The 27,526-nt window shown below is 48.3% G+C and overlaps 1 protein-coding gene across 1 annotated transcript; it reads right to left on the bottom strand.

Annotated features, from left to right (window-relative positions):
- Positions 1 to 1,813: 1,813 nt before the first annotated feature.
- Positions 1,814 to 3,691, bottom strand: Hoxa13 (homeobox A13). The gene is made up of 2 exons (XM_038320868.1): positions 2,776 to 3,691; positions 1,814 to 2,058 (listed from the first exon to the last, which is right to left on the bottom strand). Exons 1-2 carry the CDS (start codon positions 3,689 to 3,691, stop codon positions 1,814 to 1,816), a joined length of 1,161 nt encoding a protein of 386 aa, XP_038176796.1.
- Positions 3,692 to 27,526: the final 23,835 nt, after the last annotated feature.

Raw genomic sequence — 27,526 nt, 5'->3', positions numbered from 1 at the left:
CTTTAGCAGAATTACAAGGAGGCTTGTCAACACTAGGTGGCGCCCTTGATCTACCGATCTGACTGAAGCCAACTCACGAGCTGTCAAAAGTCAAGGTCACAAATTGTCTTTTTTTTCCTCAAGGTCAAGGTTTAAGGCCTTTCTTACTCCTGTCATTTCAGCAAATAACCAAACCTGTCCTTTCAGTCACATGCAGACCCAAGATAGATTTTAAAATATGACAGTCTAGGCACTACTCAACAACTGGTTTTCCTTTTCCAGGGGAGCCTGGGAACGTACACTCTCTCCTTTCTTTCCTCTGCCTTTCAGAATACCTGACACTTGCATCTCCTCAGAACATTTTCATTTGTAGAATGTTAATTATGCGAAACCTTTCCTTTCTCATAAAAAATATTTAAAAAACTGAATAAGAATAGAAAAGAACGGTCTTTGGCTTGTAGAAGACAAACCTGCTCGCTCTCCTTTTGTGTAGTGCAAGTTCATCATAGAAAAGTAACTCAAGTGTTTCCTTCAGATTTTAATGGCAGTGATTATTTTATTAACAGAATTAATACCACTATCTACAGATCTAATTTTTCAGTTTTAGTAGAAGTATTTAGAAAGCAGGTGCACAAATACATTTTCACAGTGTGCTGAATGTCTTTATTTACAAGATAGCAATTATAGTGAATATGGACAAAACGAATGTGTGAACTGAAATTACTGCTTGATTTAAAATGTGCTGTGAAGATGAATCCCTAGACTTTCTAATGCGGTCTCATAACACAATAAACAAGGAAATATACTAATCCTTTAGCAGATTAAAATATAGAATGTAGACATTTAAATATTTTGAGAGAGCAGGTTTCCAATTTGAGCTTTCTTTTTTCAAAGTTAAAAAAAGGAAAATGATGTCTCTAGCAAAATGTTTAACAAGTATTGAAAAATGCAAATTTAAATAAGTTAAAAAAAGAAAGTATATTTCAGAAGTCCATATTAGGGTGGGAACTTCTGGGAGATGGGGCGTAAAGTGAATCTTTTGAATCACCTGGTGAGTTTTAAACACTTTAAAAATTACAACAGATCCTATGGGAAGATCTCTGACACTGGGTTAGTCCAAATGCCACCAACAGGCTTGCTGTAAGTAATTGAAAGGTATTTCCAGAAGTGCGTTACCCACCCAGAGTTCCCTTTGCAGCCTCCAGGGTTTAGCTGGCCGCATTTACTACCAAGACAATAGATCCTTGGATGAGCATTCTCTCTCCTTTCTCCCTTTAAGCAATAGTTCAAGATCAACATTTCAGTTCTTTCCCCTCTAAGCCTATCCATGAGACATTTCTTTTGGAACGTATTTGGGTAGGAATTTCGGTAAGGTTTTACCTGAGCAGGCACTTAACACGCAAAGGGGATGGTGCTGGACAAGCGGATGTTGAAATAGACTTTTGTTTCTGTAACCAGTTTTCAGATTATTACCACCTAACATAGTATCCTAAAATATAATGGTCACATAAATACTTACAAGATTTGAGTAAATTCGTAATTTATCTGAAATTGTGTGTTTTAGGGGCTGAGGACTTGGCTCTAGAGTTTGTCATTTAACCGTCTGCAGAGGCTGTCGGGAGAACTGGCAGTCTCCAGCATTTCTCAAGGTTTTTGTTTTTGTTTTTCAAACTGTAGATTCCATTGAAGAGAAAGAGATTCCCCTTAGGAGAGCAAAATGTCAGTGTCTCTCTTTCCAATTCTTCTGTTATTATTAAACCTTATTATTATCTGGGCAAAGAAGTGAGTCCTTAGGTGTTTCTTCAAGCTGCCCTCGGCTCCACCTTTTAATCCATTAACTAGTGGTCTTCAGCTTATTGATGACTTTTTTCTCTTTGACCCTCCTGTTCTGGAACCAGATTGTGACCTGCCTCTCAGAAAGGTTCGTCGTGGCTGATATCCTCCTCCGTTTGTCCTTCGTAATGAATTTGTTGGTAGCGTATTCCCGTTCGAGTTCTTTCAACTGCACCTTAGTGTAAGGCACCCGCTTCTTCCTTCCCCTCCTGTAGGAGCCGGCATCTGAGGGATGGGAGACGACGTCTGTAAGATAAGAGAGAAGGCAAGTTACACTGGGAGTCGACCAGAGCCAGGACACAGGCGACAACTCAGTCTGAGCTCCCGGCCCTACTTGCAACGCCTGGTTGCTCTTTGCCACGCGCTCTGCACAATCCGGCCTTCTGCCAAAGCCTGGAACATTAGTAGGTGGCATGGTTAGTTGTGTATTGAAATGGAATCGCCCAGAGTTCCAATGAGCACCCCAATCCGGTTATCCTTCATGTACTGCGCTCGATCGCCTGACCCAGCGGTCTACACCTTAGCACTAAACAGGGCACAGCACTTCTGTAGAGCCTGGCTCTCAACTTGCCCCAAGTTTCAACATTCTAAGTTTCTCCAACGAAGCCATTTTTCAGAGAACCATCAGGGGCAATGTGGTGAGATCAAGTCAATTTCTCATCTTGGAGTCAGTGTCAAGGGCTTGGGAGGGTGGGGCACACAAGGAGAATGGGCTACCCGAGTTGGAACCCACAAGCTCCCTCCCAGTCACCCCTCACCGAAGGAGGGCCAGGGGCCAGCTCAACTTAGGATAGGGAGGACAGCGCCAGCTAGCCTGGCTCAGATTCCCAGGGGTTCAAAAATTGCTAGGACAGGCCAGGCTAGGGAGAGTGCAGGGGGACACCCGAGTGACCCCGGGGCGCTAGCCCAGGAGAAGCAGGAAAAGAGCCAGAAGGCCGGGGCTGGAAAGGGGGCGCCATTTACCGGGTAGAGTGGACTTCCAGAGGTGGGGAGGCTGCGTCTGTTCTTTGGGGCAGTACATTTGGCCGTTCCAGCCGTTGGGCAGCGCCCAGGGCTGGTAGCTTTCCATGGGAAGCCCCAGGGGCTCGTGGCGCGACTCGCCAGGGCCCCCGAGCCCCGGGACCACCGGCATATCCAGGTAGCCGGGCACCGGCTGGTGGTGGTGATAAGGCCCGGGTGCGTAGCCCTGGTGGTAGAAGGCAAACTCTTTGGCGCGGGAGCTGAACTCCTCGGCCGCCGGGCCCGCGGTGTCCATGTACTTGTCGGCGAAGGCGGCGGCGGCCGAGGCCGGCTGAGCGCACGATTTGATGGCGTTGGGGTGCGGGCCCATGCGGGCGCACGGGTAGTAGCCGCTGCCGAAGTAGCCGTAGGGCAGAGCCGCGGGCCCCGACGAGCTTTGTGCCGCCGCCGAGCAGGGACTGCATTGCTTAGCGGCCTCGGCACCCGCTGGTCCCGCAGGCCCGGGCCCTCCCGACGACGACGCGGCGGCTGCAGCGGCGGCGGCGGCAGCGGCAGCAGCAGCGGCGGCGGCGGCGGACGGGGGCGCTTCCCCCGGCGCGCTGCTGTAGGCGGCCGCGGCGCCTGGCGCCAGGGGTGCGGGATGCGCCATCAGGTTGCGGCACTGGTTGGCCGCGGCGGCAGCGGCGGCGGCTGCTGCTGCGGCTACCGAGAAGTTGCCCCCCGCGGCCGCCGCAGCCGGGTGGGGGAAGCCCCCGCCCCCAGCTCCCGCCGCCGCCGCCGCCGCCGCTGCCGCCGCCGCCGCCGCCGCCCCTTCCATGTTCTTGTTGAGCTCGTCGGCCACCAGGCCGCCGCCGTTGTCGTAGAGGAACATGACGGTGGGCTCGATCCAGCGGGGGTGGAGGAGCACGGAGGCTGTCATAGCCCGAGCCGCATGGAGAAGACCCCAGTGGCGCTGTTTTAAAAAGCCCCCAAGAAGTGAAGAACGCGCCGCGCGGGGCCGGGGCCCGAGCGAGGGGGGCGGGTCGCGCCCTGCGGGGTCGCGCCAGGCGGCCGCCCATTGGCCCGCCCCCGGCCCGCCCCCGGCGTATGCAAAGCGGGCGGCTCCAGCTCGGCTGGGCGCTGGGCCCGCCGTCCCCGCCGCCACCCGCACGGTCCTCTACGCCAGCGCCCGCCGCGCGTCCTCGCAGCAGTCACCCACGGAGGAGGAGGGGGACTCGGGCGGGTGGAGTGGGGACCTCAGGGCGCGCGCCTTGCGGACTCCGATCTCTTCCCAGGTCTCGCTGGGTTCCAGGGCGTCGCGCCCTGGGAGGCTGGGGGTGGGGAGCTGGCGCGGACGTGGGCGCCCTCAGTTGGGATGCGACCTGAGGTCGTGGGGACAAGTCAGGTAAATTCTCCAGTATCCAGGCAGGAGAGATTAGCTTGAACTGGCACAGCATGTCCCGGGGTGTCTGGGGGACCTCTGGAGCTGTTTTCTTTCCAGGTATGGATACGCCTTTCTGCAGCTAGACCCTACTAGGGACGTCGGAGCTTTCGCCTAGGACACGTCGAGATTTGGCTCCCCCCACCCCTAGGGAACGAGGGCAGGGCGTTTGTTTCCTGTCATTTCCTAGGAGAAGTCTGGCACAAGGGTCTCAGGACATTCCGCCGGGAAACTTGGGCTTCATTTTAAAAGCTCTCTTCCCTTTTCTCAGGCCCTGAAGGACAATTTCAATTAGGCCACAGACTCAGAATATTGGAACAACCAATTGTATCTCCCTACTCCCCTCACATACCCTCGCGAACTTACACACACACAACAACAACAACAACAACACACAGAGAGAGAGAAACACACACAGATGCACACAGCCACATTCTCCCACTTGTATATACAATTCACTATTCGTTCCGACTCCGCAACTGCTCTCTCTGGTCTGCAGAGAATTTCAGAAGAAGAAAGTACCCTTCACGCATGCTTCTGTCTCCTGCCTTTTCCTGAAGGGCTTTGAGAGGAACAGGCCCCAGTTGGACTGCTGGCTGGGACGCCAACCCCAGTTCTGGGCTTCCTACAAACCAGTTCATAGATCCTGAGTTGGACAGGATTCTCCAGACATCTGGGAACACACTGTCGCATTCCATTTTGGGAGAAGAGAAGGGGGATCTTCAGTGTCATTCATGCCTTTCCTCCCAGTAAGCGCTCAGCCTGTGGAGGGTGCGTGGTGCTCAAGAACCAGAGTCTCCATGTCTCTGAGAGCCTGGTGGATGTTTGTACTGGAAGAGCCACATGAGTTTCAATGTTTTGGTGAGGGATTCTGGGGACTCTGCCTCCTTAGGACCATATCCACTTCTGATTGTGCAACTGTGAACTGGTCAGATGTCCAGAGGGTAACAAACGATCAAAGTGAAAGTGGGTGCATTCTGGAATATATAAGCTGGGAACAGTTCTGAACTCTTTGGTCTCAGGCACCCTGGTAGGCAGCCAGGCTTGGACCTGTCTTCTGGTCCCAGCTTGTAGACTTATCCCTAAGCTAGGGCACCACACATATCACCCAATTCATCTGCTGTTCTCTAAGCCCCCTGGGCTTCTGGCAAGGTTGGGACTCATAAGGCTAGGCTCAGGCTTTTATCTGCCCAGATTCTGGGTTTGTTCTGACTAATGTTAAGTGTCGCCCAATAAAACCTTCCCTGATCCCCACACCCAATTCTCCTCCACACCCCATGCATCCGTCTTTTCCCTCCTGACATTTTAGCAGTCCTGGGTAAATATTGATTTGGCCCCAGCTTACCTTCTCACTGACTGGCCATTTGCAGACTAAGAAACCAAGCTCTGTGAAGACTTGATTTTTGTGTTACTTTGGAGCCCTTTTCATCCATCCCCCCTGACTCCTTCCTCCCTCTAAGTGGCATTGTAAAACTCAGCAGTGACAAAGACACAAAGTAGGGTTCCAGGCTTCAGTTCTTGGAGACTCGAGGGCTTGAGGGCAGTTTACACACAGGTCAGACACGGCTGGAGGCCAAGGTCAAGTTGAAAGTTGCTGTCTAGTCAGCGTGAGAAAGTGCAATGAAAGCCTGGAGACTGGCGGGCACAGTGGAGGAGGCCGATTGCTCACCTCCCCTCACTTGCAATTCCCTAATTCTTTACATTTCCAGTGTCTAGCTGTTTGGCTACTCCACATCATTTTTTTTTTTAACTCTCTTTGTAGAGTTTTGGGGGCGGTGTTTACGGACTGGACTGATTCTTCCTCGCTGCTGCCCTGCTGTAGCTGGGTTTTTTGAGCCTCCGAAGTTTTCCAACTAGATTCGGAAAAAACGAAAACACAGCTCGGGAAGCCTCCACCAGTCGATTCGTGTGCCAGTTAGCCTCTGGCAAGGGCTGAACTCCTGGTACACAGAGCAGCTAAGACCAGCTCCACATTCTTCCCTCCCCCTTCATTTCACTGGAGCCGGGAGCTCCGCGCTCAGGGGAAGGGCCTCAGTTCTACAAACTACCAAAGCCGGCTGGGTCGCTTCACTCCAAAAATGGTGAGAAAGGATTTCATCTTTTTCTCAGAGGAGCCAGAAGCAGGTTTGTCTGGGAAGAATGGAGCGGGAAGGGGGGGAGGCTTTGGCTGCATCTTGAATTCATTGGACTTGGCTTCCTACACGTGGCATCCCCACCGTGGAAGGGCTTTGGCTCTGATTTACTGAGGTTTATGTTTTCTAATCAATTAAAAAACCCTCAAGTCCTGATTATTTAGAGAAATGCAGCCTTTTTATTTTCTTCCTGCCTCTACACTGATATGATTTTCTACTAGAGGCGTGTGTCAATGGCATCTTGGTATATCTGACTTTTCTTCCTTCTGTGTTGTGTCTTCACTATTTTTAGATGATGGCATTTCCTGCTAGTTATTGAGCTGTGGGCATCCCTGGAAATTGTTTCTTGAGTTAGAATGCACTTTGAGAATAATTTTGGGTAAGACTTCCTAAAATTTCTACTCACTTCAAAACAAGAATAATCCCTCAGTCTTTCAAAGAGGCAGAGAAGAGATTTGATATACTAGTGACTTCTAATATGATGCTCCAGGCAGTACCAGACCAGCTTGATATGGAGAAAGAAAGGGCAGAGGGTAAAGATGACCCTTGGAGAGTCAGTAGTCTCTTCCAGTGGTTCTTCCTCATTTCCCAAAGGCACAGGCAAATTCTGCTTTCCAGCTAGCAGGGCCCGACTTCCTGAGCTCTTTTGTCTCTCAGATTTAGGATTCTTTTAAGATTTGGTAGAAGCACCAACACCTTAACAATTTTATCCTCAGGTTCTCCATGGCTTAGAAAAGAGAAATCAGGGTACGCACAATGACCTTCAGGTCGCAGTGAAGCCAAGCACCCAAGCACCGGGCTGGGGAGGAAGTTGGAGTAGTCTCCTTACTGTCCCAGCTTTGTTTGATGCTCCCAGATTTCTCAGCAAAGCCCTTCGAGGGCAGCATGACTGCAGACAGGCCTTTGTTCCAGGAGTTTCCATAGCCTTTCTCTTGCTCTTCGTTTTTTACTAGGGCAGCTAGTGTCCATGGGCTTTGACAGTCCTCTTGCATCCGGCTTGAGACCTTGGCTCATTTTTTTTTTCCTTGATAGAGGACTCCTTACCAGCCAGGATTGCAGGATCCTGGGCTCCTAGGGTTGAAGAAAAAAACGGACAAAGGGAAACCAAGGTCTAATCGAGTTTGATTTTCATTAGCAAATGAAATTTACCTGCTCTCACTTTACCGCAGCGGCCACTGCCAGCACTGCTCTCCGGAACTACTTCTTTGCATTGATCTGGTATTAGGATAAACATGCCTTGTTTGGCTTTAAAGACACTTTGTATTTCGAGATATTCATGTGTTTCCAATGTATCTAAGCCACTTTATGAGCTGCCTTTGCAGGACATCTTAACCCTCTGGCTTCCACCCCAGGAAGGCTGAGGGCAAAGAGATAATGGCAAAGCAAGAAGGATCCAGAAGGGGGAGGGAACTGAGGGGCCTAGGAGAGAGAAAGGAGAAATTCTCAAAGAAGGCAGCATCTCAGAATCCTCACCAGGTCAGAGCAAGTGGGAAGTTGAGTTTTTTGAGGGTCCTCAAGCCTGTAAGCACCAGGGTGAAAGTAGTGCCCTGAGGTTGTGGGGGATAAAGGGTTGTCCGGAATTCTGGGCTGGCTGGAGCACAGGGGAATGTAATTGCTTGAGTCACTCCTTTGAGGTTTTGTTCTAGAGTGAAGCAATAATGAAGTCAAAGAGAAAGGTCTGGTGCTGTGGGGATAATTTTGGAACACGGGAAATAACTCTGTACTATGGTGAACAAAGGCTTATAAAAGTGGAAGGGGAAGTCAAGGAAGAAAACCACAGACCTTGTTCCTAAGATCACCTAAGATCACCTCGGGATGGATTTTGAAGAAAGCAAAATGTTGGATAAGTGGTCCATCCACTGCCTGCCAGATCGAACCAGGTACAATGGAACCAGCCCGGAGTCAGCCGTAGGAAAGAGACTTAGGGAAGGATAGATAACAGAAACTCAGAGGGAACCCCAGCTGTATCACTGTTCTCGGTTTCTTACAGTCTCAAGGAAGGGAGAGAGCAACCCTCCACTCCCGGTTTAGAAGAACCGGCAGTAGATCTCAGGCTCTGGTGAGGAGCAATCTCCTGCGCCGCCCCCCCCCCCCCCCATCCCCCGCCAAGGTTAGACGGTGGCAGAAGCTATCCCTGTCCTCACTGCGCTGCCTTTCACCAGATCTGGAAACTCAATCTTCACCGAAGGACTCCAACGTTGGAAGCGGACCTTCCAACCAAAGTTCCAGTAAATAGGCTCAACCTGAAGGAGGACGCTCCTTTCCACAGGGAGTGGCAGGCAGCCCGTCCAGGGACCAGCTAGCTTGTGGGACTGCGGGGGGGTGGGGGGCAGGCACTCTGGGAGTGAGCTCACTGGCACTGGGACCCGGTGCTGGCAGAATGCGGTACCTCCTAGCAACCCAGCGCCAGCAGCTGCCACGTGAAAAGGACCAGGAGTCTGTACCCAACGCCACCAGCCCCCACTCCAACCCTAGGTTGATGCTCACCGCCTGCTACAAAACAGGAAACCAGAGCGGGGCTGTGGATTCTTTATGTCAACAAATACACCGAAGACGTTCAAGAATTCGAAGGAAGTAGGGGGGTTTGCACATAAGCCTGATCCTTTCTGGCTCAGGGTTTCTCTGCAGAAATCAGCGTGGAGCCAGGAGATCTGGGCCCACAGAAGTCCTTCTTTGTAAAGATTGGTCCCACACTCCTGAGGTTGTGAATTCTTAATAGGCAAAACAACAGAAGGGTGGAAATTTATCAGTAAGGAGAAAGGTTGGGAACTCAAAACCCCTTCAAGTACACACTGAGGTGTAATCAGATTTTTACAGGCACTGCATATACTGTAATCATAACGATGTGTGTGCCTTCATACGCACGTACAGACACACGCGTTGTGAATGCATGCCTAATGTGTTGTTGGCGAACTACGAACCACTATACCAAGTCCTAAGGGGGGAAAATCACCTCGTCAAATTAGCCTGGCGGCCAATGTGTCTCACCAGGTCCTATTCCGATTCCTCAGACCACTGGCCTCCCGTCCTGACTCTGTAAATACTGCAAATACACCTGTCTTCAGTGGAAGGTCAGGGCGGCCATCAGCACCTATCTGGTTAAGACGGCTTCCCCTAGAAATCTTTGTGTAGCTCTGGACCTCACTGAGCAATCTCAAGCTTGTGAAGGAGCCTCCAGCTGCAGTCCCTTTGTCTGCGGGACTAGAGCCCTGCGCGGAGCAAATGCTCTGGGAAATGGAGCAGTTCAATAAAAAACTTTTTGATATTAATTTATATAGGTATTTACACTCTGGTGAGGGTAGCTGGGTACAGAAGCTTCCCTAATAAGCTCCCGACCTTGGGTTTGGATACTTGGCTTATGGGCTGGGGGAAAGAGCTGGCCTGAGAGGAAAGAAAGCATCGGGAAGTCAGAAAGAAAACAGTGCAAGGTCATTTTCTGTTCCTGGGAAACGAAGGGTAAATGGGCAATTCCAGGGACTACCCAGTTGACCACATTTCCCCCTCCCTTGCAGGGAAAACATTTTCTACCTTTGCCTAAAAAAATTAAAAATTATACTTTAAAATACAATTTCCAAGAATATATATAAAAATGTAACAAACCCCTCTGTGCCCAGCTTATCTTTAACCTTATGATCATTTACCTTGCGCTTATTTTTTGAATATTTAAAATTAAATTAAATTCCAGGCATTGAACCACTTTGCTCTCACTGAAAGGTTTTGAGTATTTCAAGATTGAGAAAAGGGTTGAACATGAGTTGTTTCAGTTTGGGACTAGATAAAAACCAAAGTTTCACTGAGATAGAACCTAGACCAAAAAGATTTGGGATTTTATCTGAAATTGTATGTGTCTTCTTTATAAAAATCACACAGGCACAAGAGGGATTTATATCGACCTTTCCTGTGAGCCAATGAAGAGTTCTGTCATTCCCCTAAGATTAGCGCGCCTGTGAGAACTATGTCCCAGTACTGTCCGTGTTCTGATCTGATGCATTTTCATTCTAAGCAAATGACTATGTCCTAAATTAAAACACCCCTTCCCTGTAGAACCCCAAAGAAATGTCTAACGATTAAACTAAGAGGAGAGAACTGTACCGGATTGATATAAAAGTGATTACTATTTTCAATAAGACACATAGTTCTATGTACTTTTAAAAATATCCCTTCTACATTGCAACAAGAGATTTTTTTAAAAAAAAGTAAATAAAGGCATTGCTGTTTCGTTAACTTGATGATCTATTTGAAAATGAGTATGGTTCAGAAAACTGAAGTTGATTTAAATAAAAGTCTTAGCAACTTTAGAAACCAAAATGGCAAAACCAAATTATAAAAATTCTTGAGTTTGACAAATTCTACAACCTGCAGCTGTTAATAAGATTCATTCCCATCCAGCCCAATTTCTTTCCAAGGCCAAAGTATTAGGCTGTTTAATTTTTTTAATTACCTTTTTTTGCTGCTAAATATCTGGGATGATTTTTATAGTAAGTATATATAATTGTTCGTGGAAAGTGCTATTTGACTAACTCATAAGGGATGTATAAATTAAACAGGAGAATTTATGTGCATATACTTTTTGTCAATTTCTAGCAGTTTCAATAGTTTGTGGCAAAAAGCTCTGGAAATGTTCCTCAGGCATTGCCTCCCTGACTGTAACCCTAACATTCTAAGGAATTTGCTCTTGAGTGGCCCAGGGCACAGTGGCTGGCAAGAGAGGAGGTGTCCTAGGTCTCCTGTTGTTAAAGATGGAGTTCACCAAGGGAGTTAAAGCTTGGGTCAAGGTCAGGGCAAAGACTGCAGAATCAAGAATATAAAATATTCAAAGGAAAAGGGAATAGGGAAAAGAGACACTACCAGACAAAGAGAGAGATAGGAAGAAGGGAAATGAGGAAACAATAAAGCTGTAATTCCTGACAAAATATCTAAGCCACAGCAACCCAAGAAAGACCTGTGTTTTAAAATGAATGTGGAAGCCTGGCTCCGCAGAGCCTAGTTTTCTCCAGAAGCTAGCTGTGCTCTCTCTGCACCCCTATCCCCTACCTCTCACTGAGGTCCCATTTTTGCTGCCCAGGCTTCAAGCCTCCTTGTGATTTCTCTAATTACACAAAAATAATTTGAACTCTGAGAACCTGATTAGGGTCCAGAGTTAAACTCAAAATTGAGTTTCTGTCTATAGAGAGGCCAAGCGTGTGAATTCCAGCTGGGATCTGCTTTGGTCAGTAGCTGAGTTGGGGACAACCCCTCAAGCCTGCTAGCAATTACGTGCTCTCAACCACTTTTAAAAAGGCCATATTTCTTTACATTTTTAGGATCTAATGTGAGGTTATGTAGGGTCATGGGACCCTTGGCTGGTGCAAAGTAATTTGATGTCACTGAGAGCAAGCAGACTCGTTTGTCACCCCAGCAATAGAAGTCCCTACTGCTGTGCTAGAAACAGGACAGAGGGTGGAGAGTGTGGTGGTGGCCATGGTAGGACCTGTGTAGAATCTACCTAGAAGTTCGCTGTAAATCTAGATTAACTAGCTAGGTGGGCTGGCCAAGGTCAGAGGACTTTTCAGGTTGTGCGTGTGCACGAGAGTAAGGAATCTGAAAGGCTCCAAAGGGCACACAAGTCCAACTAAACTCAGCGTGGGACCTGGCTACTCCCGACCATTGGGTCCTGAGTTCCTCTGTATTCAGATCTTAGACTTCCATTCTCTGGTTAATTCAGCTGCTGTCCTGTCTCGCAGCTCCCAACTAGGGCTGCTTCAGTTATCCTTAGCGGGGTCAATAAAACCTAAGTCAGTTTCCTATGGTAGGGGATAAATTCCATCTAGCCAGCAGGTAGCGTGGACTGGGGCAGGAGCAGAGAGAGCCACAGGCTCTGTAGTCTGTGGAGCATGCACTTCACATCCGTGACGAGAACTGGCTACTGTTCATGAAACGTTGTAAAGCATTTTGGCCACGAATGGTCCCATCTACCATTTCCAATTTTTAATTATTTTTCTTAAAGATGGGAGTAAGCAAAGACCATCCTTTGAGAACTAAGGGGATTCTAAGTCCAGATAGGATTATGTGTAGATGTAGAGAAAGTAACTTATTGGGAAACACGGGAGAGAAGAGGCCATTTCCCGAAGCCATAGATAGTCCTGGTCCTGGCAATGAAAAAGACAGGATGAATAGGCCTTGCTACAGGGACAGCTCCCAGAAGCCACCATGTCCTTTGTAGCCTTTGCCTCCAGAAGGTTCCTGCATTGAGATCTACTTTTGGCCCCACAATGTACTGGGATTCATAGAAGGTGATGAAGAGCAAAGTCTCTTGGCTTTCATTTTAGTTTTTAAAAGATTTATTTTAATTTGTGTGTATGAATGTTTTGCCTGCTTGCAAGTATGTTCACTATGTGTGTGGCGATTGGATCCCTTGGAACTGGGGTTACAGATAACTGTGAGTCACCATGTGGGTGCTGGGAATCAAACACCGGTCCTCTGCAAAAGCAAGTGCTCTTAGCCACTGAGCTATCTCTCTAGTCACCCCATCCCCTTGTAATCACAAAGACAAGCAGCATCCTGATGCTGCTCTTTTCCTGACAACTCTAGGTTGACATGGTATCATAACAAATGGAGACCCCCCCTCCCACCCCTCCACCAATATAGTCAGCCCGGAGGTTGCCCGGAATAAAGATATCCCCATTTTCTTAAAGTGGGTGAATCCAGCTCCCAGAGAAACTACAGGGAGCCTCTCTGGAGCACAGAATGTTGATTTGATCTCAAAGTTCCGGCTGCTGCTAGGGCTGGATGAGGGAGACAGAGAAAGTGGTTCATATGTGGAGTTTATTCCCATAACGTGGTTGTAGCAGGGATACGGGTTGAGGTGTGGTCTCAGGAGTCCACGATGGAGATGAGTTGATAATGCTGCCTGAGCACCCTGGGTAGCTGAGCCCCTGCTGTCTGCTAACTGCCCAGGGAACTGCAGTCCAAAGCTGGCAGGCTGTCTTTCTTGCCTCTGGCCTTAAGTGACTCTACTTTGTAGCCACATATAGGTATCTGGGGCTCTTCCAATGTAGGATCAGGTGCTTCTCGAAGAATTGGACCAGACTGTTCTGGAATCTTGGACAACATGGATACTAGAACCACAACCTGGAGACTCAACCAGAGCTGGGAAAATGATCCCTCGGAACCCCACTCTGGGATCGTTGACAGTTGAGTGAGCATGTGACAGGTTAAAGTCTGCACTGGGGAGATTGGGTTCTCTTAGTGGCCTCGCGCCTCTCCCAGCAGGGGCAGAGGATGCTCGAGGACGTCACTGCAGTAGCGATCTCTCCCCACTAGATGTCTTCCAAGTTAATCGGAATTACAAAGCGTTGTCTGTTCCTGGGTCTGGGACTTGGTTTCCCCCGCCTGGTTCTGTTTCTCACGGCCCCTTCGTCGCCCCGCTCTCCAAATCCTAGCCCTGGAAGTCAGCTAGAATAAAAGGCTGACTCCCTGAGGGTCCAACTCGATCTGCTCACGCCTTTGGAATCTTTTTATGACCTTTGATGTGTTTAAATAACACGGCAAGGCTGAGCACACACCTCGGATTAAACTTTAATCGGCTGCAGTCAAGGTCGTCCAGGTGGTAAACGCGTTTCCTGTGACTTCTCCTAGCGGATACCGCAGGGTCCAAGGTCTGGGGGCACAGCCCTGGGCTTCTAGCCTCACCTCCTGCCTCTGCCTAGTCTTGGGAGGGACAAAAGTGGGGCCACCCCATAGAGCTCCGAAGGAGACTAAGGAAATGGAATCGGAGGTGGACACCCAGGGTGGCCTAATGACCGAAGTGTTTTTTTTTCCTTAATGGGTACTAAGACAGAATAGTTAAAAACTCCAAGAGCCACTGCCAATTTCCCCTCACCTCAGAAAATGGTTGAAGTTCCAAAGTCATGGTCAGTGCCTTGATTATTTCTCCCAGCATGGTTCTGCTTCCAGGCAACTGGAGTGGGGGGTCCTCTGGTAGTGATAGTTAAGTCAATTTAGCTGATTATACTGTAGGTTGCCAAGCTCGTTCACATTAGAACAGGACTGCAGCCACCTCTCTGTGGGCCATACAAGGTTAGCTTTCTCTTTGGTTTTCTCTGTCTGAGTCACTGGGTTTGAATATAGCTTTCTAAGCCAATACACCTGTCAGAGACAAGCTCTCTTACAACGCCAGGACAGTGTGAACAGCGAGGCCTCTGTCTGTACTTTTAAAAAGTTATTACTAACGGTGACTTCTGGAGAAAACTGGGAGCAGAGATTTCACTGTGTGTATGTGTGTGTGTGTGTGTGTGTGTGTCAATTTGTGATCAACTGACTATGTTAGCTGTTGGGATATACCTCCTCACATATCGGCCAGTAATCACTTTGGGTAATTTTCTCATTTAATCAAGCTATATTTGGCTCCGGGAAAGCACTAACGTGAAGCATCTCAAGGCTTGGACCTTAGCTTTCCAGTGTCTCCTTAGACTTCCCTCTGGGACCAGTTCCTGGTCTGGAAATGCACCTCCTGTCCATGCCCATGAAGAACTATGTTGTCTCAAAAATAAACACGAGCCTTGTCTTTAACCCCCCCTCCCCGCCCTGAGTACTTGTAGGCAAGGTCTCTAAAGCTCCTCTAGAGCAGAGGTCCCCATAGCTCATACCTATGGGAACAGTAAGTATCAGTTGTGCTGGTTCAAAAGGTGGATCTCAGTGAGTTCAATGACAACCTGATTTGCATAGGGAATTCTAGGACCAACAGGACATATAATGATACCCTGCCAAAATATTAATATTATTTTTAATTGTTACAAGAAGCAATACATATTTTATTTCTATTTTTCAGCATTGGATATCAATTACAAGGCCTTGTGCCTGCTCATAAGTGCCTCACTTGTAGTTCTTTCCCGGAGGCCAGGAAACTCCGTGTACTAAAATGGGGTTTTTAATCTCTGAGTTGGAGACAATATCATCACCTACTACAGTTAGTTTTAAAATTCCTTATTTCACAGAAACTTCTGGGAGCTAGTAAGGCCACTCTATACCTTGATCTTTGTAGTCATTCACAAGTGTATACATGTATAAAAAAATCACTCAGCTGGATATTTGAGATTTGTATACTCGGCTATATGTAAGTTATACAGCAATAAAAAAAATTTAAGTGCTTCCTCATAACGACCTGTGAAGTAGGTCCCGAGGTTATTATAATCATCTCCATTTTACACACCATGCAACTAAGACTCAAGGGAAGCTAGAGACCCTGGCCTCTGTGGATAGAAATAACTACCTATGCTTCTTTCTTCAGGCTCGCTGCGCCGCCATCGTTCCGCTCTTCCTCTTCTTCTAGATTGCCCAGGTAGCAGGAAGCTCAATCTAGAAACTGGGTTTGCAGGGTCCTTGCGAGGCAAGAACTCAATAGTCTAGTCTGCCCCTTTAATTTTCTTAGTCTTCGGGTAGAGAAGATACTGGAGAGAGCTTGGTACCCAGAGCCCGGCGGCCTAGAGGGCCCTACCGCAGTCTTCTATAACAAGGAGCCCTGGCCCCAGGGTACGGAATGCATTTTCTTTATATAGTCGGTGGTCGCTGGTCTCTGTCTATGTTCAGAGCGGCTGGGAGACCTTATCCTGACAGCCTCGCTCTCCGCCTTCCCACCCCCTACCCTGCCACTGTTTTTTCAAAAGCCCTACCGAAATGAGGTGAGGGGTGTTCTGAAATAACGACCGGCTGCAGTTGGATGGCCAAGGACATAGAAAGAGGTTGTTATTTATTCCAGGCACAGTCGCAAAAGACTTCCAAAAATATCGAGCGGAGATATTTTATCGTTCAGCCTGTCTGCAGCCTGTAATTATGCGTTCAAGATGTTTAATGTGTGCGAATGCATTAGCTGCTTTCTCTTGTTGAAAACCTTAGCTGGGGGCACGGGAGAGGCAAGTCTGGAGATAGTTATGTCGTACACTCGCAAACATTATTCTATTCTGCCCTTACTGTAAACAGCCAGGCCACCTTTATGAGAAGTCAGGAGAACTTTAAGGAGTAGCCGCTGCGTTTACCCAGGAAGGCTGCTTTTGTTTTATTTTGGTTTGGTTTTCTTCCCTCTCCCGGATTGTTCGAAGTGTCTATCTGTATAGGCTTTCAGGTCTGGTTCCGGGGCGCGCCAGAGAGAGGGCTCTGGGCAGAGGTTGGCTGTGCCAGTCCCTGGTGCCATGGTCCTCGAAGGCCTCGCCACAGGGGCTCAAGGGCACCGGGCGGTAGCTCGGCCTGTGGCGGTGGAACCCTTGGCGGCGGGGAGCCTTCGGCGGCGGCTGGGCCCCACTTGAGCAAGGTCAGACTCCTCCCGCAATTTGGAGTTGTAACCATTTAGTCTAAACTTTCTCAAGGCCGGGCTCACCCGACTCCAAGGTCACTTCCATCCCAGACTGAGAGGAGACTTCTAGAAGGAGGCCTTGCCCGCGTGAGCAGGTCTCAAAGGCGCGGACCGAGCCTTGTTGGGGTGGGGTGCAGGGTCAGTTCTAGCAAGGCTGACCTGGGGTGAACTTGCTATTTCGGGTCCAAGACTTATGGGGCCAGAAGGACAGCTGGGATGGGGGAACCCCGCCTCCATTCCCGGGCCAGCACGTCCTCACCCCAGGCAGGTCAACCTCCCACTTACTCAGTGGCCAGGGCAGGCGCCAGGGCTCCGGAGGGAACCTTGTAAGGTCCTGTGATGGCACCTGCCCCGCACCCAGCGGTCCTCACTTTGGGCCCGGGTTCAGGCTGCGGCCCGCCTGCAGTGTGAAAGTGACCAGCTCAAGGGTGGCAGATCCGCGCCTTGCCCCCAGCTTTCGAGCAGCAGGGGCGTGTGTTTGAAAGCCGTTGGTGGTAGCTCTCTCCCTCCTAGCATGAACTAAAATTTTCATTAGTTCATTTTAGTTCATGCTTTTAGCCCCCAAACAAGGCAGCGGCTACAAGAGCCCGGCGGCGGCCAGCCAAGTTGCTGGGCAAAAGTGTCTCTGGTGATGTGTCCCCACTCCCATCCGCCATCGCTCAGTATAGCTGGGTCCTGACAGAAGGGGTGCTATCTCGGGTGTCACACCGAGGGTTTCTTTGCTGGAGGTGGGTAGGCTCATCACCCAAACCAATGGTTCTGAGCTCCCTTTAACTCGGCCTCCCACCACCCCGCAATTCTTAGTTTTTCCTTAGAAAAGATTCGATTTTTAAACTAACTTTTGGTTGCTGCCGCAAAACAAAGCAAAACAGAAGAGAACAAAACGCTCCCTGTGCATTGCGGGGCGTGTAGTAAAATCTGCGTGGTGGGATCTGGACCTTTTCCTGGCTTCTGTTGATGCCTCGGGGAAAGGGAGGGTGCGAGAGGACCTGAGTGGATGAGGAAATTTCATGGAGGGGAAGTGCGTACACAAAGAACTAAAACAAAATTGAGAACCTTGTTCCTGATCCAAAGGGAAACCCTTTGGGCTACAGTTTCTTGGGGACTTGGAGTCTGGACCCTCAGATTTAGGGAGAGGTCCCTGAGGTTCACTCCCAATCTGCCTCTTGAAGGTTAGGGCTCTAGTCTGAGGGAGTTTGCGGGAGGTCTTGGGTGGCAGCGCCCTTAAAGTAACTTCTCCGCCTCCGGTGCGCTTTGAGTAATTTTGCATAATGAGGTTTCTGTGGCTTCTCCAGATCTGGTGGGGATGGGGTTATGTTAGTTTTGCGGTGGAAAGACTTTGGGGATAAGACAATTTTGGGAGGAGCAACTCTCTTTCCTTGTTCTTTCTTTCCTCATCACGCTCCCCCAGTCTTCCTCTCTGTCTCTCTGTCTCTCTCTCTCCTCCCCCCCCCCCCCCCCCTGTGTGTTTGTCCTTCCTTCCATCCACGGAAGTCATGCTTCCAAATGATGTCAATTTGCTGGGACACAGTCGAGCCAGAGAGCATATTTCAGACCAAAGAAGTAGCTCTGTCCTAAAGGCAGAACAATTAAATTAGGGCCACGTTTAGTGTCCTGCAAGCCTGAAGGTCCCCGCAGATGCAATCCTCTGCAGACACTTTTAGTAGTTATTGGCTGTGTGGCTAAGCAGAATTTAGCACAGATTTCCTGGCTCAACTGAAAATCAGGACCCTTAAACAGTTCTCAACCTGTGGGTCAGGACTGCATTTAGGTTTACCGACCCTTTCACAAGGGTCACTTAAGACCATCGGAAAACACAGATATTTATTTACATTACGGTTCATAAAAGTAACAAAACTACAGTTATGAAGTATCAAGGAAAATAATTTTATGTTTGAGATGTCATCACAACATGAGGAACTGTATTAAAGGGTCACATTATTAGGTAGGTTGAGAACCTTCCATCCTGCCTTAGAGGAAGAATGGAAGGCATAGGTCTTTATGCTGTTTTGAGTGTCCTTTTCTGGTCTCTTCCTTTTTCTCTCCTGTAGAATCACATTTTCCTAAATGTTCTCCTAGCAATCCACTATGCGAACTACAGGAAGGGAATGTGAGCAGGGCTTCTGTGGTCCCTTCCGCCAGTGTTTTTTAGCCACCCAATAAGACCCTGGGAGAGCAGAGAACTATCTGCCCAAGGCCTCCTGCTTCTGAGTCTGAAATGGGGGAGAGCTTTGCTTCTGAAGCTGCTTGGTCGGTCCTGGGGCTGGGAAAGGCTGTACTTGACCAGGTTGCCAGAGCAGTGGGGCATCTCCCTTGCAGCTGTCCTAACCAGGGAGAGGTGGCCAGAATTCTGCAGGACTCAAAGTGCTAAGCAGGCCACCTGGAAGACCCTGATTTCTCAATTCTTCAGATCCTCCGGAGGAGGGATTACCTAGCCGAGCCAGCTCCTTGCCAATTTCAGCCTCCACAATGGGTTTTTCCTGCCCAGGAATATTGGAGCTTTGTTCAAATCTTTTCCTAGCAGCCCTACGCGCTTTCTTTTGCTTTCTGGTTTCTATTAGGACAGGACTTCATGTAAGATAATCTGGTTTCTCCCTCTGACCTCTGAAACATGTAATTTGGGGGAGATACTGTATTTAAAATGCCAGTCCCAGTAATGAGCCCAGCTTAGCAGTGTGAGCTCTTACCCTCCCCTTAATGAACAGAGCTGTCGAGAAATCATTTCACTTTGATCTAGTTTGTGACCTGAGTTTTTGGCTTAAAGAAGACTGGGCAGCTAATTGGATTCTTCAGTTGCCTTTAATCTCCACCTCTGTACTTGGAACCTGACCAAGCTGAATTAAAAGGAGTCTGATAAACAAGATGTAGCTGGCTCCCAGGTTAGCAGCAACAAGAAAGCCACTCCCTCCACCCCCACCACCGTAGGGTTTAATGACCACAGTGTGGTTGGCACCTCACAAAACCCTCAGAGCTATAGGCTCCCAGAACCTAGAGCACGGAAGTCTCCAGAAGGCTTTCCTCTCTTTCCTGACACCCTGGATGTGACTTAATTAGGAAGAGAAGGAGAGGTACATGGGGAAGGGGAAGAAAAACTTACAATTGGTGCAAGAAGCAAGGTTGGGGTCATCTTAAAGAGAGGCAGTGCACACGTCCAGAAAGCAAGCCAGGCTGAGCTTTGGAGGGCCAGACAGTAAAGATTTGAATTTCTAACTGTGCTTCAAGAGCTGGGGGATGCAGAGGAGAAACAGGAGATGAGGGCAGGGTTAGGCAGCCCAAGGGGCTGGGAATCAAGTGTTTTATTTTAATCTCTTCAGATGCCAGGGCTTTGTGCTCTGAAAGGAAAGCAGGAGGACCCAGCCTGCTGGCTCCTCCCATTCTCAGTGGGGGCCTGAGAAAAGAGTCTCTTAGGCTCCCTCCTGAGGCTCAAGTTGACCTTCTTCCTCAGCTGGAGGCATCTTGAGGGCCTGTTTTCTCCAAACCAGGGGCCTTTGTTCTAGGTCACCGGCTTTCAACTTGAACACTTGACAGTTTGGGTCAGATGGCTTCCTTTGCTGGAAAGGTTGGCCCTGCATATTTAGGATATGTAGTTGTATCTTTGGAGTCAACCTATTAATGTCAGCTGTGAGTACAAAAGATGTCTTCAGACATTGTCAGGTGTCCACTGCGGGGCAAGAGTTGCTTCTGGTTGGGAACCATCAGTGCCAGCCTCTGTGAGGCAGACATGTCTGGTGGAAAAGTTAAGTGATCTTCGTAGAGGCGTAGAGAGCGCTCTAGCCAGGAACAGAAACACCTTCCTAGAGGTGCCTTGAACATCTATTGCAATACCTTTCTTAAAGCTTTTAAGCACATAGCTTCCTGGGCATGCAATCTAAACCTTTAGATTTATTCTGAATCCAGGATAAAGGTGTTGGTGAGTTTGTTTAGGGTAAATACTAGGTGAGAGGTGGGCAGTTTTTACTTTTTCCTATAATGTTGAGTACAACATGCTTGAGGATGCTATCGAATGGTCCGGCTATTCTTAAGCCTTTGTGAGTAAGTGGTATGTGTGAATGGAAAGTCTATTGCACATCTTTGGGTGTGTTGTTGTTAGCACATGCAGGTTCTACAGCTCTGCAAACATCCCCCAACCCCAGCTCCAAAATCCATCCTTCTTGACTCTCACTAAGAACTTCTCACATGGGCTTTTTGTTGTTGTTTTTCCAGATAGGGTTGCTTTGTAGCTTTGGAGCCTGTCTTGGCACTCACTCTGTAGACCTGGCTGGTCTTGAACTTACAGAGACCCACCTGTCTCTGCCTCCGGAGTGCTAGGATTAAAGGCGTACGCCACCACCGCCCATCTCTCACATGGGCTTTGTGCAGCCTTTTGTAATTAGAGAGTGAGCTTGTAATAGCTTTTCCTCCCCCTGGTTGGTTTTTCTCTTTTCTTTTCTTTTCTCCTTCCTTCCTTCCTTTCTTTCTTTCTTTCTTTCTTTCTTTCTTTCTTTCTTATCCTTCTCCTCCTCCTCCTCCTCCTCCTCCTCCTCCTCCTTCTTCTTCTTCTTTTGGTCTTTGAGACAGGGTTTCTCTGTAGCTTTGGAGTCTGTCCTGAGACTAGCTCTTGTAGACCAGGATAGCCTCAAACTCACAGAGCTCCACCTGCCTCTGCCTCCCGAGTGCTGGGATTGAAGGCATGCACCACCACCACCTGGACCCTGGTTGGTTTTTCAAGACAGGATTTCTCTGTGTGTCCTTGACTGTCCTGGCACTCACTCTGTAGACCAGGCTGGCCTTGAACTCACAGAGATCTACCTGCCTCATCCTCCCAAGTGTTGGGATTTAAGGTGTGTGTCACCACTACTGGACATTGTCATAACTTCTTAAATAAAATGTAACTCTTAGCTAGATGGTGGTGGTGCTCGTCTTTAATCCCAGCACTTGACAGGCAGAGGTGGGTGGATCTCTGTGAGTCTGGGGCTATCCTGGTCTACAGAGACAGCTCCAGGACAGGCTCCAGAGCTACACAGAGAAACCCTGTCTAGAAAAACAAACACACAAACAAACAAACAAAAACCAGAAACAAACAAAAACTCAAAACAACAATAAAACTTGCCTTCTATATGATGGAAAATAATTTGTAAAATAATAATTTTATGGACCTGGAGAGACGTCCAGCTTTTAAGAACACTTTCTGCCTTCCTGGAGGACTGGAGTTTAGTTCCCAACACCCATCTCAGGCAGCTCACAAACACCTGCAATTCCAGTTTCAAGGGATTTGATGCCTCTGCCTCTGACACCTGCAGTCGTATACACGTATTCACACACAGATGCCTATATGTATAATTGAAAATAATTTTTAAAATATTTGAAAACAATAAGAATTTTACTATAGCCATCACTGTTTTTGTTTGCTTGTTTTGTTTCGTTTTTTTTTTTTTGGTTTTTTTTTTTTTTTTTTTGGTTTTTCGAGACAGGGTTTCCCCATAGTTTCTAGAGCCTGTCCTGGAACTAGCTCTTGTAGACCAGGCTGGCCTCGAACTCACAGAGATCCGCCTGCCTCTGCCTCCCGAGTGCTGGGATTAAAGGCGTGCGCCACCGCCGCCCGGCTTGTTTCGTTTTTAAGACATGGTCTCACTTTGTAGCTCTGGCTGTCCTGGAACTCATTATTTAGATCAGGCTGGTCTCTAACTCGCAGAGATGCACCTGCCTTTATCTCCTGAGTGCTCGGCTTTAAGGCGTATGCTATCATTTCCTTCTCAATTAGTATTTTTTTCTCTTTTTGACTTTTCCTTTTGAGTATCCTCAGGAAAAGCAGTAAGAATTGAGAATGATTGGCTAGTTCACAAAGGCAGTTCCATTAGGCTTGAATATTAGTAATAACCCAAAGAAAGATAAATATTAAGTTTTATACACACACACACATTATAATTTTTTTTAGGTATTTTGCACTGGCAAGACACATTTTGGAATCAGGATACTGAGATGCTGTCCTTTGGTATTCAACAAAAGCCACTGAGTAATTAAAACTAATCACATTGTGAATGTTAACTAATTTAATTTGCCTAACAACTCTGATTTAGCTGGGTGGTGGTGGCGTACGGCTTTAATCCCAGCACTTGGGAGGCAGAGGCAGGAGGATCTCTGTGAGTTTGAGACCAGCTTGGTCTACAAAGCAAGTTCCAGGACAACTAGAACTGTTACACAGAGAAACCCTGTCTTGAAAGATCAAAAACAAAAAATGAAAAATTAATTAATTAATACCAATTCCAATTTATAATCATCTCCATCTCCTAGATGGGGAAAGAAAACCAAGGCTCAGCCAGGTAAAGGAACTTGCCCAAGGTCATTCTGCGACAGGATTCTCCTGTGCTGAGAATTAAGCCATGGCTTTTGTGCTTTCTAAGCATGTGACCTAACACTGTGTCCCAGGGTCCATATTTCAGTTACTAACTTCCTCTATCCTTTGTGAGTTTGCTAGGTGGAGAAGGTAGCCAAGATGACAGCTAGAGACGATGGCCCAGTGGTTACGAGCACATGCTGGTCTTGTAGAGAGGACCAGAGTTCTGCGTCTACCACCTACTTCTGGTGGCTCACAACTTCCTGTGAGTCCAGCTTGAGGAAACTCACAGCCCGGTCTGGCCTCCTGTGGCACTGCACTTATGTGGACATCCCTCACACGTATATCCATCATTTAAAAAAATAAAATTACAGAGTATGTTTTTAAAAGGAGGACAGCTGTTGAGGAGATGGGCATCTCTGCGCTAAGTATGGAGCCATTCTCTAGAAATGTCCGTCTGAACTGGCCTCAGGGCCAGATTCCTCATCAGCAGTGGATCTATTAATAGAAGATTTTCTGATGATCGTAAGTTATAGGAAATGTAGTTATATGCCGGGCATTTACTACCAGAGGGGCATGAGAGACCTAATGAAGGAGGGAAAAGGCTGTAATTGTAGAAAAACATCCATCCTGGTAACAGAACTCAGAGTGGCAGCCAGAGACGGTCTTCACAGGTTTCCGGCCCTGCTGGTGGCCCCTCCACCAGGCTCCATACAGGCAGGAACCCCCAGAAGAGGAAAGGGGCCTGTTATAGGAGTCGTCAACCTGTCACCACCGCTAGGGTGAATATGGCCTCTGAGTAGGACGGGCGGGGGATGTGGGGGCTGCTTTATAACACTACCAGCTGCAGGACTGGGGGCAGGGCTGAGGACTGTGTGAGAGAGGATTGTGAAGCTGAAGGTAGGCCACAAGGAGGTAGACCCACGCCTCTGAGCAGCAGGCGTTTAGGGAGGCGCTAGCAGTAGTCGGCCCTGAGCGTGGACAGAGAGGTCTTTTCCCTCAGGTTCTGGGCATGCGTGGATTCCTGTGAGAGAGAAAAGAGGGATGACAGCACTGGATCAATGATCCTGTGGAGAATGACATGAGAAACCCGGGCTGGAGCTGTGGGGACAGTGCGATTGGAGATGGGAGGTGTGGGGTGTGAGAAGGTGGGCAGAGGAGGCTGGGGTGCTGGTGGTGGGCCTTGGTGGTATCTCTAAGTTTGGCAGACTGAAAGAGCTTGTTCCTGGTGGGCTGGAAGGTGGATGCTGGAGACCAGTGCCATCTGGATATAGATGCAGGGTAAAGGAAGTTTGGCTGAGCTCCTATTGTGTACCAGATGCTTGAATTTGCTTTGCTTCTTTTTCTTCCTTAAGATTTTTATTATATACGTGTGTGTGTGTGTGTGTATAGTTTATATATATGTGTGTGTGTGTCAGTATGCATATATGTCCCGAGTATACGGGTGCCCACAGAGGCCAGAAGAGGACATGGGACCCCTCTGAGCTGGAGTTGCAAGCAGTCATGAGCCCCCAACATGGGTTCTGGGAGCCAAACCTGGCTCCTGTGGAAAAGCAACACACCTCTTAACAGCTGATCTCTCATGCTTGCCTGTTTTAAATTTCAGATGCTGCAATTGTAGGAATCTTTTCAGAGGGCACCGTCCCCCCCCCCCCCCCCCCCCCCGCTTAACTTCTCTGAGATGTGTACTGGTGTTGCATCCATTTCACAGGTGAGGAAACTGAGTCAGAGCTCAGTGACTAAAGCAAAGTCTTCCCCGTTTGGTGACAGAGCCTTTTTCTCAGCTGCTGGGCATTGGGACTACAGGGGAAGCCTACGGCAGGGAATGGTGAGGGAGCTTCGTGGGAACTCTCTGTGGTTTTATTTATTTTCAGGGTTAGCATAAGAAGAAGCTGTGCTGCTCTGCATTCCTGGTTCTCCGCCAACCTCAGTCCCATCTTAGGAAGATAACCAATGGTGATGGAGATCTTTTGTTTTTTGGGGGGTGCAGGAGGGAAGGTATCATCCCTTGGGGTAGGGGTTCCAGAGTGCAGTGGCTGTGACGTTCCCAGAGGACCAGTGGTGGCAGCTGGAGGGGCTGGACAAAAGTCCCAAGTTCTGCAAAGCTCAGACTGTGGACCTGAAGAAACCCCGAGGTCTGGACCAGACTCGCAGAAACCTGCCGCCAAGCCTCAGGGCATCTGCAATGATCACATAGGGATGCACTAGATTTGGCACATGGTCATGGCAGAGTGGACATCATGACTCACCTTCTGCCTGCTCTTCTTTGCAGCCGTCCTTGGCTCCCAGTTCCACGACTTCACTAGGAGCCAGAACCCTTGGCAAGCACAGGATTTCTTTTCTTTCTTTTTTTCTTCTTTCTTTTTCCTTCCTTCCTTCCTTCCTTCCTTCCTTCCTTCCTTCCTCCCTCCCTCCCTCCCTCCCTCCCTCCATCCCTCCCTCCCTCCCCTCCTCCTTCCCTCCCTCCTTCCTTCCCTCCTTCCCTCCCTCCCTCTCTCTGTCTCTCTCTCTTTGTCTCTCTCTCTCTCTCTCTCTCTCTCTCTCTCTCTCTCTCTCTCTCTCTCTTTCTCTTTCCCTCCCCCCCTCTTTCTTTTTTGTTTTTGTATTTGATTTTTGAGACAGGGTTTCTCTGCCTTGGATTTCACCTTGTAGACCAGGCTAGGACTTCTAACCTGTAAGGGAAACTCCATAAGCAACATGGATTCACATTGTGAGTTTGTCTCAAATGAGACCTTGCCATGCCAGGTGCTATACGTGATGTTTATGTTCTAAATATTTATTTTAGCTTATGTGTTTTGAATAAATTTTATTGAAGCAGTATGTGCAAAACCAAACATAGAGTCAAGAAAATACCACAAAGTGAAGACATGGACAGGCGCAATACCAGAGAAAGAGAACAAAACCAGTTCCTTGCCACTATCCTGTTGTTTAACAAACACCCAAACATTTACTCTTATTGGTCAAGTAAGCAATGCTGGGATGTTTATGGGCTCTGGGTGAGGATGTTGCAGGCAGTCAATAAGGTGCTATCAGTAAGAGGCCTGTGACTGTGCTCCCTGCTTTTGAAGTGGCATGGCATCTTTGTTTCTCCTGTCTTGTCAGGGGACTGGAGCCTCGGTGTCTCACTTCTACACCATAATTGAAATTTGAGGTCGCCTCCTGTGATCCCCTCAGTGAAGTGGGGTGTGGTCTTCACTTCTGGTACCCATCCTAGGACTGCTGAGAGTGGGTTTCTGTGTCTCAGAAGTCACACATAGGATGGGCTTAGAGTGCAGGATACTTCGGTACTCACGGTTGACACAAATTCTGATGTACTGTAGTAATAACACATTTCCAACAAGCTTGTTGGAGTCAATGTGGGGCTTGGGGTTCACCGTGAAACCTCAGAGATGCCGCCTGAAATCACTGGGGCACTGGAGGAGCAGCTAGTTGTAGAGGGCCTGCCTGCATACTGTTTGCATATGCATGAGGTCTGGTCCGCAGCTCAGCAAAACAAAGGGACGGATAATCTCTTGCTACTCCGCCAACCCAGGGTCTTCATAGTCTTGCTTGAGAGACAGTCTGCTGCTTTTCCCAGTGTAATCTTCCTAGAGAACAGACCTCAGGCTTGCCACAGTCCAGTCTCACTGCTATTTATCATGCATTTCCATATACCAACCTAAAAATCCACAGTGGGCTGAGAAAGGTGAGGCTCACATCTGTAATTCTAGGACTTGGGAGGCCATGGTAAGAGGTTTGTCATAAGTTCAAGGTCTGCCTATGCTACAAAATTTGGCCCTGTCTCAGAAAACCAAATATCAACACTCTGAGAGGTTAGAAAGGAATGAAACACAGGACCATCCACTTTGTTGAAGAACAAAGAAATCTGGTTTGGATTCTGGAGTCAAAACTCAAAATTCAAGTTTCCATCCTGGGCAGTGGTGGCTCAGGCCCTTAATTTCGGCACTCAGGAGGCAGAAGCAGGTGGATCTCTGAGTTAAGGCCAGCCTGGTCTACTGAGTGAGTTCCAGGGCAGCCAGTTACACAGAGAAACCTTGTCTTGAAAAATAGCAAAACAAAAACAACTTGAGCCTTAAAGTAGGAGTTTTTCTATCTATCTGCTGTTTCATTGGTTAATTAATAAAGAAACTGCTTGGCCTGATAGGTTAGAACATAGGTGGGTAGAGTAGACAGAACAGAATGCTGGGAGTGAGGCAGATGCCTCAGGCAATCCTCATGCCTCTCCTCTCTGACACAGATGCGATGGAGCCAGCTGCCAGGTCAGACGTGCTGAATCTTTCCCGGTAAGACACCTCTTCGTGGTGCTACACAGATTATTAGAAATGGGTTAATCACAATGTGAGAATTAGACAATAAGAGGCTGGAATTAATGGGCCAGGCAGTGTTTAAATGAATACAGTTTGTGTGTTGTTATTTCGGGGCATAAGCTAGCCAGGCAGCCGGGAGCTGGGTGGCAGGAACAGAGCCCGCTGCTCATCACTACAGAGCCTCCTACTTGCTTTGTGACCTTGGCCATGTTGGTTTATAGCTGCACAGTTTAGTTTACTCAGACTGAAAACAGA

Source organism: Arvicola amphibius, chromosome 2 (assembly GCF_903992535.2).
Source record: "Arvicola amphibius chromosome 2, mArvAmp1.2, whole genome shotgun sequence".
Taxonomy (NCBI): domain Eukaryota; kingdom Metazoa; phylum Chordata; class Mammalia; order Rodentia; family Cricetidae; genus Arvicola; species Arvicola amphibius.
Note: the sequence above shows the minus strand (reverse complement) of the source record. Positions and strands in the feature narration are given on the sequence as shown.